Here is an 11958-nt window from a genome sequence, read left to right on the forward strand (position 1 = left end):
TAAATTATTTTAGTATTTTAATTTTAATTAATTAAATAGTTTATATAAAAAATATACTATTATTTTTTAAAAAGGAAGTTGATATTAGCTGTTTAGGAAAAACTTCTATATCAAATGGATATTGATCAAACACCTAGCTTCAGACTTTTCAGAATCATATAGTAGAGTTTTATTCCGTTACTATATCAGTAATAAGCAATGTTTTTAGCAAGTTTTAATAAAACTACATTGGTTGTGATATCTGTTTCATATAATACCAGTATTTTACACATAACAACAACCGATAAGTTATTTTCCATATCATTATGTTAAACATTACAAATACCTTGGAAATAGAATATATTGTGCATAAATTAATATTACAACAATTGACAATCTTATAACTTATACATATGTAAGTTATATAAGTTATAAACACACATACGTACATATCATTATGTGACATATCAGTTAGGCAATAACATTGTATCTTTAGAATGTTAGTACCAAATTGTAGGTACTACAATCTTGTATATATAATGATTTCTTTTATTACATAATAAATATATATTAAAAAAATAATAATATATAGTTATAGTTCATTGAATTCTGTTTATAATGTTACTGTTTAAAATCTAATATTTCTGATAAATTTTATAGAAAAGAAATATATATTTATTATTAAAAAATAAAATATAAAATAGTATTAATATTTCAATGGATTTAATGCTCTTTATGGAAAACATAACTATCTTATTTAAAAATTTGTTTTATAAAATGATTTAAAATATCCATTTCCACCTGAACCTAAATATTCAGGCCAATTCTGATGCAAAGATATATTTTTGCAACTTTGATTAGGTAACATATCTTCTGGACACATACATTCTAATTTCATCCTATATATTGTCATTTGTCCAAGAGAAATTTTTAAATCTTTTTTGTTGCTCGTTTCTAGATTTGCTTTATAATTAATACCTCGTTCACCTAAACATTCTTTAATAATATCATCATTTTGTTTATACTGAAAACTTTTTTCGGAAAGCAATGTTTTCCAATGAATACAATTAAAATCTTCTTGAACTAATATTACAGATGCCTCAGAAGACGGTAACCAAAATGTAGAAAATACTAAATCAATAGAACTTATTCCTTCTGTTTTTAAAATAGATGGTAATAATATTCCAGTTGGTGGTTGTTTTTGTATACCATGTACTGAATACATGTGATTGTTAGCCTTTATATCCCGCTTTTCTTTTTGTTTTTTTAATTTTAATCCAGATTTATATTCTAATTTTAATTTTAAATCTATGCCAGTATCCTTTTTCTTATTCCGACCTTTTAATGATTTTTGTTTAGGAATTTTTTTTATAGCAACAGCTTCTTCTTCTTCTTCTTTTAGTGCAACATTAAAAATCTGACGAGTGTAGGTTTCTACATCCTAAAAAAAATTTTTCTTTACTTTTTTCCTATAAACTATAATTTTTAATAATCTTATTACAAATTAATAGTCTTACAATAAAAGTTTGATCAGTTGTTTCTTTTGTTTTATTCACGTCATAATGCAACAAATTAATTGTTCTTTTACTTAATACTTTAGTTCCTCCATCACTTGCATTGTTTTCAATGTCTAAGTTATGAGAGGTTTCATGTGTACTTGTCTTACTATTCGTAATGTCCGTTTCATCATTACGCATATTTTTTATAAAATTATCTATTCCCTTATCAAATTGACTAGTAAATTTGAGATTAATGTCGCTTCTTTGTTCTCGTATTTCATCTTCTTGTTGGTAATCTATTGGCTGTTCTCTTTGTATGTTAATTTTATTATTCTCATCATATAACAAATCAAAATCTTTACTTGTTTGTATAATATTCTGAGTCCATTCATTCTCATTTTTCAAAACATTATTTTGTCTACCAATAGGAGTAAATTTTTTCTGTTGTGTGTACTGTTCGTAAGTTTCATGAGAAACTTCCTGTTCTTGTTTAGAACTATCTTTTTTATTTTCATCTTTATATATTTTTGGCAATCGTTCAGATACAAAAGGTGTATTTTCAGGTAATTCTATTCTAACATTCATAGAATTATTATATTCTAATGACTTCCAGTCTTCAGAAAAATATAATGATATACCAGGTGGTCCAACATGTTGGCTTAAAGCATATAAATTTGTAATTAAAGTAGAGTTAAACCGTAGTTTACAAACATCAGCGCGTGATTCAGATATAAAATCTTCACTTCTGAAGAACTGATATTTTTCTTTAATCCCTTCATAGTTTAGACAATCAACTGACCAATGTAAAAACCAATCATTTCCAAATCCTTCAACGGTAACAGATAGGCCAGACATTTCTCTACTTAAACTATCTTCTATTGGTTTTTCTAGTAAAGATTTACCAGTTTTTCCATCTATGATTGTTGCAACTGTGTAGTAATATGTTGGAAAACCCGAACCTATCTGATGTTTTACCATAAAGTCTGGAACATTATCATCATTATAGTAACCAGGAATCGGCATACTTATTATTTCAGAATTAGGTACTGTATAATTCCAGATAGGTTCAAAAGTTAATCCATTATAAACTATTATTGTAGAGTTAAACATAGCAGCAACAATATCTTCAATTCCATCTAATGTTACATCTACCAAAATTGGAGGTAGCAAAGTTCCTTTTCCTGTGTTATGGTGAAGTTTTTGTAGTTTCTATAACATACATATAATTGTATAATAATCTATTTATAAGTTATCTTTAAATATTTAAGGAACTTACCAAGTTACTATACATTAAATTCACTTGAGGAATTACATACAATCCACCTGATTGTTTTTTACTACTAGTAACAAGGACAAAAACATTTTCTCCATCTGGATGGACTAATTTCTGAGGTGCTAAAAACAATTGCTCTGTATCTGGTAAAGCTGAACTATGTATAATATTTCCATTGATTCCTGATATCATAAGAATTTCACTTGAATGAATTTCTCTTGATTGTATAGTGTGTGATGCGATAATATCTCCAATGTCATCTCCATCAACATCAGCAATAAATTTAGCATTATAGATATCTGAGAGCTTCCATTCTTCTGAAATTGATAAATCTCGAACTGGCATTTTCCATATACTAGCTCCATTATAGCCATTAACTGCATGAAGTATTCCACCTCGACCACATATAATGCAATCTTTAATTTTGTCATTTGTTAAGTCTATACCACAATCAACTGAAAAAATAGCATGATTCGTCCAATACACCCAAAGGGTATCTCCTGTTCTTCCGTTTAAAGCTAGAACTCCACCAAAACATGGAACTTGTCCATCAAAGTAGAATGCACAAATATATTCTGAAATATCCATCATGTCCAATCCTGTATATCAGAATAATGTTACTGTTTACTATAACTAAATGTAAATATTACAACTAAATACATTACAAAAATGATATACCTCAAAAACTGAAATATTCGGCAAAATCATAAAACTATAAATCTAAGACCTGTAAATCAAAAGGTAAATATACTAAAAATTTAATACTACTAAAACAAATAAAAAATTATTTTAAGAAATTAAGCCAAAATACACTTGTTCAGAGATAAGAACCTGTACTAAATCCAATAATAATATCTTCAACTCCATCACCATTAACATCATTGCTTCTTATTGGTGATTCAGATGTTAATTTTGGAAATGATCTAGTCCATAAAATCTTTGATGCAAGAGATGTGCATGGTATTTTGTTAGAGTCATGTAATGAATCTTTAAGATCATGTGATAACCAATTTTTCAAGATTGACATTGGTCCAGGAATTATATTTATGACATATATGCATAATATAATTAAACTTAACAATATTATTAATCCCACAAGACCAAAGCCAGTCCTATTTGATAATCCATATGTCGCAAAATTATATGACCTTTTACATCTTCTACGAGGTGCCATTAAAGGCCGTTTAACTCCTCCATCATCATCTAATTTTAAGCCATTTTTTCCATCTCTAATGAATACCTCATCATCAATATCTGTTAAATCTTCATCATCAAAACCATCTCGCTCAACCAATTTAGGTAAAATTGGATAAACAGCAGACATATTGTTTATCTGTAAAATTTTTATATTCTTAAAAAACTGCTTATAAATTATATAATAAAAATTTATATTTTTTCCAAATAAATATAATATAATTAATGAAATGATAAAAAAAATGCATTAACAATACACAATCATTTATGTTCCTGAATGTTAAAGGCAAAAGATATTTACATTCGTTATTATATTTATAAATATACGATAGAAATACACTTATTAAAATAACAAAATGTAAATAGAATATTAAGATAATAATATAAACACAAAAGATGTGCTTAAGTCAACGTCTACCGCATTGAAATAATTATTATTCGATAATAAATAAATGAAATTATATAATAAATAAGAATTAGTAAAATTAAAACATACTTTTTTTTAAGTATTTTTGAAAGATTCTGGTTTCAAATAACAAGCAGATAAAATTTGTTCACTAAATTTTTCAGAGACGTCGTATGAGAATGATGCAATAAATATACATATTATACTTAAGGGTTATTCATACTCATTCGTATTGAACATTAAGATTGAGATATATTTACAATTTTAGTAATTGATGATTTGAAACATTATTAAGAAGCATAATTAATTTGTTGAGTATTGTAATTTATAAAAATAATCTATATAAGTTACACATGAAAAAGTTTACCAGTTAAGTAACGTTAATAGAACTTGTTATATTAAGAATTTTAAGATACATAAATTTGATCTTATAAATTAGAAAATCTATTCCACAATGTTTAATTGATTAAATAAGATTCAAATCTACAACATTAAATAAAAGTGGCTTTTAAAAGGAAAAAAGAAAAGACGGAAATATTATGAAGTTATATTATACATATATCTTTAAATCTAAATTTAAATGGATCAAGAGGGCAACTATTCATCTTTCCTATTATATCAATATACTAAACTATAATTAAAAAATTTAATTATAGTTATCATTCGTTCCTAGGGTATTAAATCTGATATAATATTTTCCTACACTCTATATCATAAAAGAAACTTGGTTACTATTGTTACCAACTACCAACTATAACAGATTGAATTCGTGCTTCTTCCAGTAACCGGCAGCGTGTATCACCGGTGGATATTAGTTAACATAAAATGTCGTACACTAAATTCAATTTTTCATTTTATATCATATGCTGTTGCTTATCTTTGGGTCTCGTAAATGCAAATACTCAGACATCGTCGAAGAATTTTTTCGCGGAACAACTTACCGAAGAAAATTGGGATCGTATGCTCATCGGAGAATGGATGGTGGAATTGTAAGTTGAATTGGTTCAATGTCGTTAAATTTGATGGCGTGTCGAAAGTCATATTGAAAACATTTGTATATATGTATTTTAATGTCTTATTTGAAATTGTATAAAATTTATAAGTTTTATAAAAGTATTATAAAAGACAAAAGAAAAATTTTATTGGAAGCAAATTGAAGATATAAGGAGGAAGCTATAAGAAATATTTTATTGAAACCTATTTGTATTTTAAAGTAATATATGTGTTTATAACTAGACTATTTTGTGATTTAGCTATGCTCCATGGTGTCCTGCTTGTAAAACATTGGAACCAATTTGGGAACATCTTGCTGCACAAAAGGAAAATTTAAATATCAATGTAGGAAAAGTTGATGTGACTGATTCTCCAGGACTTAGTGGAAGGTTTATGGTTACAGCTTTGCCAACAATATATCAGTAAGATTTTTTGTTTTGGAAAAAGAATAATATGATTTAAAGTTCTAAATATTTTTAATTACATTTTAATATTTCCTCTAGTGTTAAAAATGGCATATTTAGGCAGTATAAGAGCCCTAGAGATAAAGATTCATTAATTGAATTTGTGTCTGAGAAAACTTGGGAAAAGATTGAACCAATTCCTGGCTGGAAGAGTCCAACATCTATTCAGATGTCTGTTATTGGTCAATTCTTTCAGATCTCACAAGTATTGCGGGTGAAGATTTAAATTAAATGTTAATGGAACTAATATAAATTTTAAATGCATTATAAAACAATTTGATTATTCTTATAGGGAATACACAATAGGTTTATGGAAGATTTTGGATTACCTACATGGGGAAGTTACTTGATCATTGCCATTGCTACCATTGTCTCAGGTGCAATATTGGGATTGGTAAGCTTGAATAATAAAATTGAATCATTTAAGCTAGAATTAATGAAACTAACTGTTACTTATATCTTGTAGTTTATCGTTTGCTTGATTGATTTTATATATCCACCGAAACCCGTGATGCTTCAAAACAAAAAGAAACAAAAAGATGGATCAGGTGGATTTATGCAAGAAAAAAGTATACAGGATGAAGAAATTGTTGAACATGTTAAGGATGATTTAGTAGATGAGGAATCAGAGCAAGAGGGATCTGAGACAGAAGAAAAAGAAAAAGATGCAGATAAAAATTCCAAAACTGAACCGAGCAGTCCAAATGTTCGTAAACGTAAGCCACGTAAAGCTGATTAGACATACTAGTTTATTGTATGTAAATATCTAATGTCTGGTAAAAATGACAAATAATAGCACATTTTAATGTTAATCCATTTTGGTAAATGAGAATAGCAAGAGCAATACATAAATATTTTATGTTTGTCAAAAAATGTTAAGGGTTTGATCAGAGATGGAAATAATTGATTGTATTAATAATTTAAAGTTATATGAAGCATACAAAATATTTTCAAATATGACAGCTGAATTTCGATATTGCATAAAAAATTTTAAATGCAAAATAACTAACCTCAGGTATCATTTTTAACATTATAGAACATTAATCACACATAATACTAAAAAGTAAGATTCGGAATATTTTACTGTAAATTTATAATATCATTGCTTCCAAATACAAAGAATCTTTCCTTGCTCGTACGTATTAGATATTGTGTCACAATTATTATTGTATTACTATTACTTTTACTAAACTTTTGGTATTATAAAATGATAGGATGATTATTTTTTTCAACAGCATTTCATTACATTTTTTAAAGAATTTTCACATAAAATAATCTAAATGTTTGTTAACATAGTTAATTGTAAGTAATTAATATATTTTTTCCTGTACAAATTTCTTATTTATAAATTCTATATACCATATTACAAAACAACTATGTATTATTTATACATACATACACTGTTTCTCCCATTTTTCTTATTTTTTCAGATTTCTTATATACTTAAGAATTTATTAGATAAGCCCATAGCTTTAACATTTTTTATATGATTGTATTGTACAATGTATTTTCTGCTTTTATAAAACTGCAAATTTTGTATACAACACTAAATGCACTTCTTAGAAGAAGAAATTCGTTCGAGCTAAATTATTTCATAAAATTATGACTGCAAGTTATAAGTTTTTGATATATTGTAAATTATACTCATAAAATTTCATAGTGTTAATTAATCGTTACACTTTCTTTTATATTTTCTAATACAGAAATAAAGATATTAATATAACAACAAACCTCGTAATTGTAAATAATTTTTAATAACTACATGTAACTGATTGTATTCAACTTTTATAATGGTTATTTGATAAGAAACAAAATTTTAGGTTATTGTACATGTGGCATATGCTAAATCAAGTCAAAAACATAAGCTTAATAAAAATATATGAGACACATTGCATTTATAATATCTATGAATAGTTTATTATACATTGTAATTATTTTAAAAGTATTAAATGTCTTCCATGCATGTTATACATATACATGCTTCAAGAGAAAATAATATTATTGATCATAAATATATTAAATTACATTTTGTTGTATTAAATTAATTTACAATGAATATATTAACTGGAGTTTAAATTTCAGACAGATATACATATATTTAAGTAATACTGCTTACATTCTTTGCATAGGAACTACACATTTACATAAAAAATGTTATATGAGGAAACAACTTTCAACTAGATAGTACAAAAATTGTAATGCTAACTGCCTAATAAATGCATTATGTAATAATTATGTCTTGTTTGTTAAAATTCATAGATTGAAATTTCCTTTTATGTTTATAAAATATTTAAACAAAAAAAGCAGTTGTACCTTTATAGGCACCATGTTTAAATATTAAATGACGTATATACATTAAACACATTTAACTACAATGATAAGACACAGGATAATGGTAGTTTATAATCAAGACACAAAAGGGACATGGAAAGAAATAGAGGAAAGAGTAGACGGAAGAGAAGAGGAAGTGATGATCATTGGAGGAGACTGGAATGCAAGAACGGGAGAAGAGGGAGGGCCGATAAACGAGGATCTAGGGAAAGAAAAAAACAGGAGATCAAAAGACAAGACAAGAAACATGAAGAGGCTGGGTGATAATAAATGAAAGAGATAAAGAAGGGGAGCAGTGGACATATATTGGGGAGAGAGGAAACTCAATAATAGATTATGTGATTGGCAACCAGGAAGCGACAGAGGAAATAATCGACATGAAAGTAGGAAAAAGAACAGAGTCGGACCACATGTCGTTAGAAATAGAAATAGGAGGGCCAGAATTACAAACGAATGAGGAAAAGAAAGAAGACGAGAAGGAGAAAAGGGAATGGCCAAACGAAAATGTGGAAAAGTACCTGGAGGAATGTAAAGACTGGACCTGCAAGGGAAGAACAGTAGAGGAAATGTGGACCGAGATCAAAGAGAAGATAAACGAAGCAATGCTAAAGAAGAAAGTGAAGATAAGGAAATGGGGCATGGGAGAGAAAGCGTGGTAATACAAGGAGTGGAAAGAAAGGAAAAGGAAAGGGAAATACAGATGAATATTGGCAAGATTCAGATGTGGAAACGAGACCAAAGTAAGAGAATACTGGAAGGAAGAGGGAGAAAAAAGATGCAGACTATGCAAAAGGAATGAAGAAGACCTGAGGCATGTAATAGAAGAATGCGAAATAACGGGAGAACTAAAGGACATAGGAAAAGTACTAAATGAGACGGGAGAAGGCTTAGCAGAACTGAAAGCAAGAATAGAGGAGAGAAGAGCAAAAGATAGGAAGGGTACACAGCAAGGAAACTAAAGCCCAAAGTTGCAATAATTTTTAGTCATTAGTGGTTAATTTGTAGTTCCTAGTTTTAGTTTTTAGAGAATAGAATAACTAAGGTAATGCAATAGAATAGAGTGGAAAGAGGGGAGGAAGATATGTAAGAAAAGAATTAGACATAAATGATGTAAAACCAAAAGTTCGTCCACAGACGAAAGGCACGGACTAAGAAATAATAATAATAATAAACACATTTAACAATGATATTACTAATTACATTATTTATATAAAAACATTATCTAGTTAATAGTTGTGCTAATAATTTGAAAAAAAATTATTTATGTTTCATAAAAATTGCTATTATTTATAAAAATACATATATACATATGAAACAAAACCAAACCTTTCTTATAACGGAAGTGACGTGAAAATACAAGATTTTACTTTATTTAATTACGCACTATTTAATTACATATATATATCGTTATTTGTACTTTAAAAAATATTGTTTTTGAGAAATATGAATAATTTAAGAAGTAAATGTCATAATATATGACAAAAGTATAATAAAATATGAACGCGCATGCGTAATTTCAGCAAATCGAAACCGGAACTGAACACTGTACGCTTTTAAGCATATATATGAGAGACGCGTGCTAGAGTTAACCTCAACAGCTGTATGTACGACCACGTTTAGATAGGTAAGCTGGTTTAATTTCGTAAAACTAACAAAATATGTTTCTCTGTATTTTATATGTTATTTTAATGGAAATAATTATTGAGTATTAATCGTTAATTAAAATAAATGTAAAAACTAAATGGATTTGGAGTAATAATTTCAATTTCAGTTGCAATTATATCGTTAACCATATATATATATACACATTCATATATGCATACAAGTTCATATTTTGTTGAAATATTAAGTATATACATGGTGTTTTAATTAAAATGATTAAAACATAAATTATATATACTATATGAAATATGTTGGATAGGGAATTATACATAACAAGTAGATAAAACTTGTTCTCATTATATTTATCAGAGACAAGATTTAGCTGTTTTCCTCATAAAAGATGATCGCGTTTTTGATTTTTTTATTTTTCATTTACAGCAAATCGATATTTATATCATATAGGACAGTAATGGCTAAAGCAAATATGGTTAAAAATATAAAAAAGCGAACAGCGAGTGTGTCTGAGATAACTGAAAAAAAAACAGAAACATCGGGAAATTTCAATAAAGATCATAAGAAGAAGAAAACAGAAAACGGAACTGTACAAAATGGACAACCAAATAAGCAAGTTACTAAGAATTCACCTAAGAAACTTAAAAATGAAAAGAAAAATAATGATTTAGGAATTGTTCAAAATCCTAAGAAAAAGGAAACAAATGAAGCTAGTTTACAAAAAAGCAAGAAGAAAACATTAAGTGCAGCGAAACTATTGAAATTGAGAGAAGAATACCGTAAAAAACGTAAAGAAAATAGGCTGTCACGACCACATTTGTTACCACCTAATTTATCTGTTGAAGACATAAAAAAGAGAATTAAATCAATAGAAGAACGAAAGGAACTTACAAGAAGTGCTAAGAGGAAACTAGGAATACTTAAAAAAAGGTTACAAGTAAAGGAAGGAATAGGCAAGGTAGAAAAAGGAAAGAATGAAAAGTCATTAGAAATTGTGAAACAAAAACAAATACAAAATGCAAAGTCAATGCAAGAGAAAGTGGATGCGAAGTCAAATAAAGAGAATAAAAAGAGAAATGCTAAACAAAGTAAAACTTTGTTAAAGCAAAAAAATGAGGAAAATGATGACGATGATGAAGAAGATGAGGAAAATGAGGATGATATGGAGATAGATGATGAATTAAGCGAAGATGACAATGGAACTGATGTAGAAGAAGGTGATGAGGATGATGACGATGATGACGACGACGACGACGATGAAGAAGAAGAAGAAGAAGAAGATGACGATGATGACGATGATGATGTGGAAGAAGGGGGTGAAAATAACAAGAATAATGAACAAGACAAAGATAATGAAATTAAAAAAAGTAATGTACAAAAAGGGAAAGAGAAATCTGCAAATGTGGAAGAAGATGGCAAGAAGAAAAGATATGTCCTTTTCGTAGGAAATTTGCCATATAAGTAAATATGCGTATATATATATATATTTTTTTTTTTTTATTTCTCTTATGCAATATATATGTATACATATATATTCATGTATATATTCTAATAATTAAATTCTTATATTTTAGTATTACTAACGAAGAACTTAAAAAACACTTTTTAACTAAGGTCAGTCAAGTAGTTGATATTAGGATACCTAGGAAAGATGTAAACACAGCGCGTGGATTCGCTTATGTTGAGCTAGCCAATAATACAGATTATGAGGTAATTTTATGTAGTAATTGATACTTCGTTTATCTTAAATATTAGTATTAACCATCTGTACACATTTAATTACACATTATTATACTTATTTGTTAACAGAAAGCACTTTCATTAAATTGTTCATTTCTTAATGGAAGAAGGATAAATGTGGAATATTCTGGACCTGACAGGAAAACAGCTGTTGCAAAAAACTTCAAATTACATGCTCTGCAAAAGGCAGGAAAATTTGCAGGTGGAAGGAACAGATATAATCAGAAATATGCAAATAACAAGGGGAAGCAAAATACGCGAACGGTGAAAACATAATTGTTAAATCAATAGAAGTAATTCGAAATAAATGTTTAAATCTATCTCGACTACTTCCCTATATGGACATTTAGAATTAAGTTTTTTTTATGTAATCAATATCATTGACTGTAAAGACTTGCAATACAGATAAAAGTTTTATCTACTAGAACATGTTTAATTTGTTTATGATATCAACCCAACTTGCAT

At 27.6% G+C, this 11958-nt stretch overlaps 2 protein-coding genes across 4 annotated transcripts; one reads left to right on the top strand and one right to left on the bottom strand.

Annotated features, from left to right (window-relative positions):
• Positions 1-145: 145 nt before the first annotated feature.
• Positions 146-4589, bottom strand: LOC100646214. Of its 3 annotated transcripts, none has more exons than XM_048414429.1 (5): positions 4442-4589; positions 3583-4084; positions 2755-3350; positions 1497-2687; positions 146-1420 (listed from the first exon to the last, which is right to left on the bottom strand). In XM_048414429.1, the coding sequence occupies exons 2-5, from the start codon at positions 4073-4075 to the stop codon at positions 737-739; spliced, it is 2964 nt and encodes a 987-aa protein (XP_048270386.1). In that variant the 5' UTR covers positions 4076-4084; positions 4442-4589; the 3' UTR covers positions 146-736. The 3 variants fall into 3 exon arrangements, with proteins under 3 accessions (XP_048270386.1, XP_048270399.1, XP_048270393.1); XM_048414442.1 differs by lacking the exon at positions 4442-4589 and adding an exon at positions 3430-3478 and having other exon boundaries at positions 3900-3993; XM_048414436.1 differs by lacking the exon at positions 4442-4589 and adding an exon at positions 3430-3478 and having other exon boundaries at positions 3583-3676.
• A 504-nt stretch (positions 4590-5093) lies between these two features.
• LOC100649434 (glutamic acid-rich protein) lies at positions 5094-11920 on the top strand. Its single transcript, XM_048405796.1, has 11 exons — positions 5094-5340; positions 5605-5766; positions 5848-6022; positions 6101-6202; positions 6275-6544; positions 8493-8791; positions 8861-9078; positions 9727-9763; positions 10180-11214; positions 11328-11463; positions 11563-11920. The coding sequence occupies exons 1-11, from the start codon at positions 5177-5179 to the stop codon at positions 11767-11769; spliced, it is 2805 nt and encodes a 934-aa protein (XP_048261753.1). The 5' UTR covers positions 5094-5176; the 3' UTR covers positions 11770-11920.
• The last annotated feature ends 38 nt before the right edge of the window (positions 11921-11958 follow it).

Source organism: Bombus terrestris, chromosome 1 (genome assembly GCF_910591885.1).
Source record: "Bombus terrestris chromosome 1, iyBomTerr1.2, whole genome shotgun sequence".
In the NCBI taxonomy this organism is placed as follows: domain Eukaryota; kingdom Metazoa; phylum Arthropoda; class Insecta; order Hymenoptera; family Apidae; genus Bombus; species Bombus terrestris.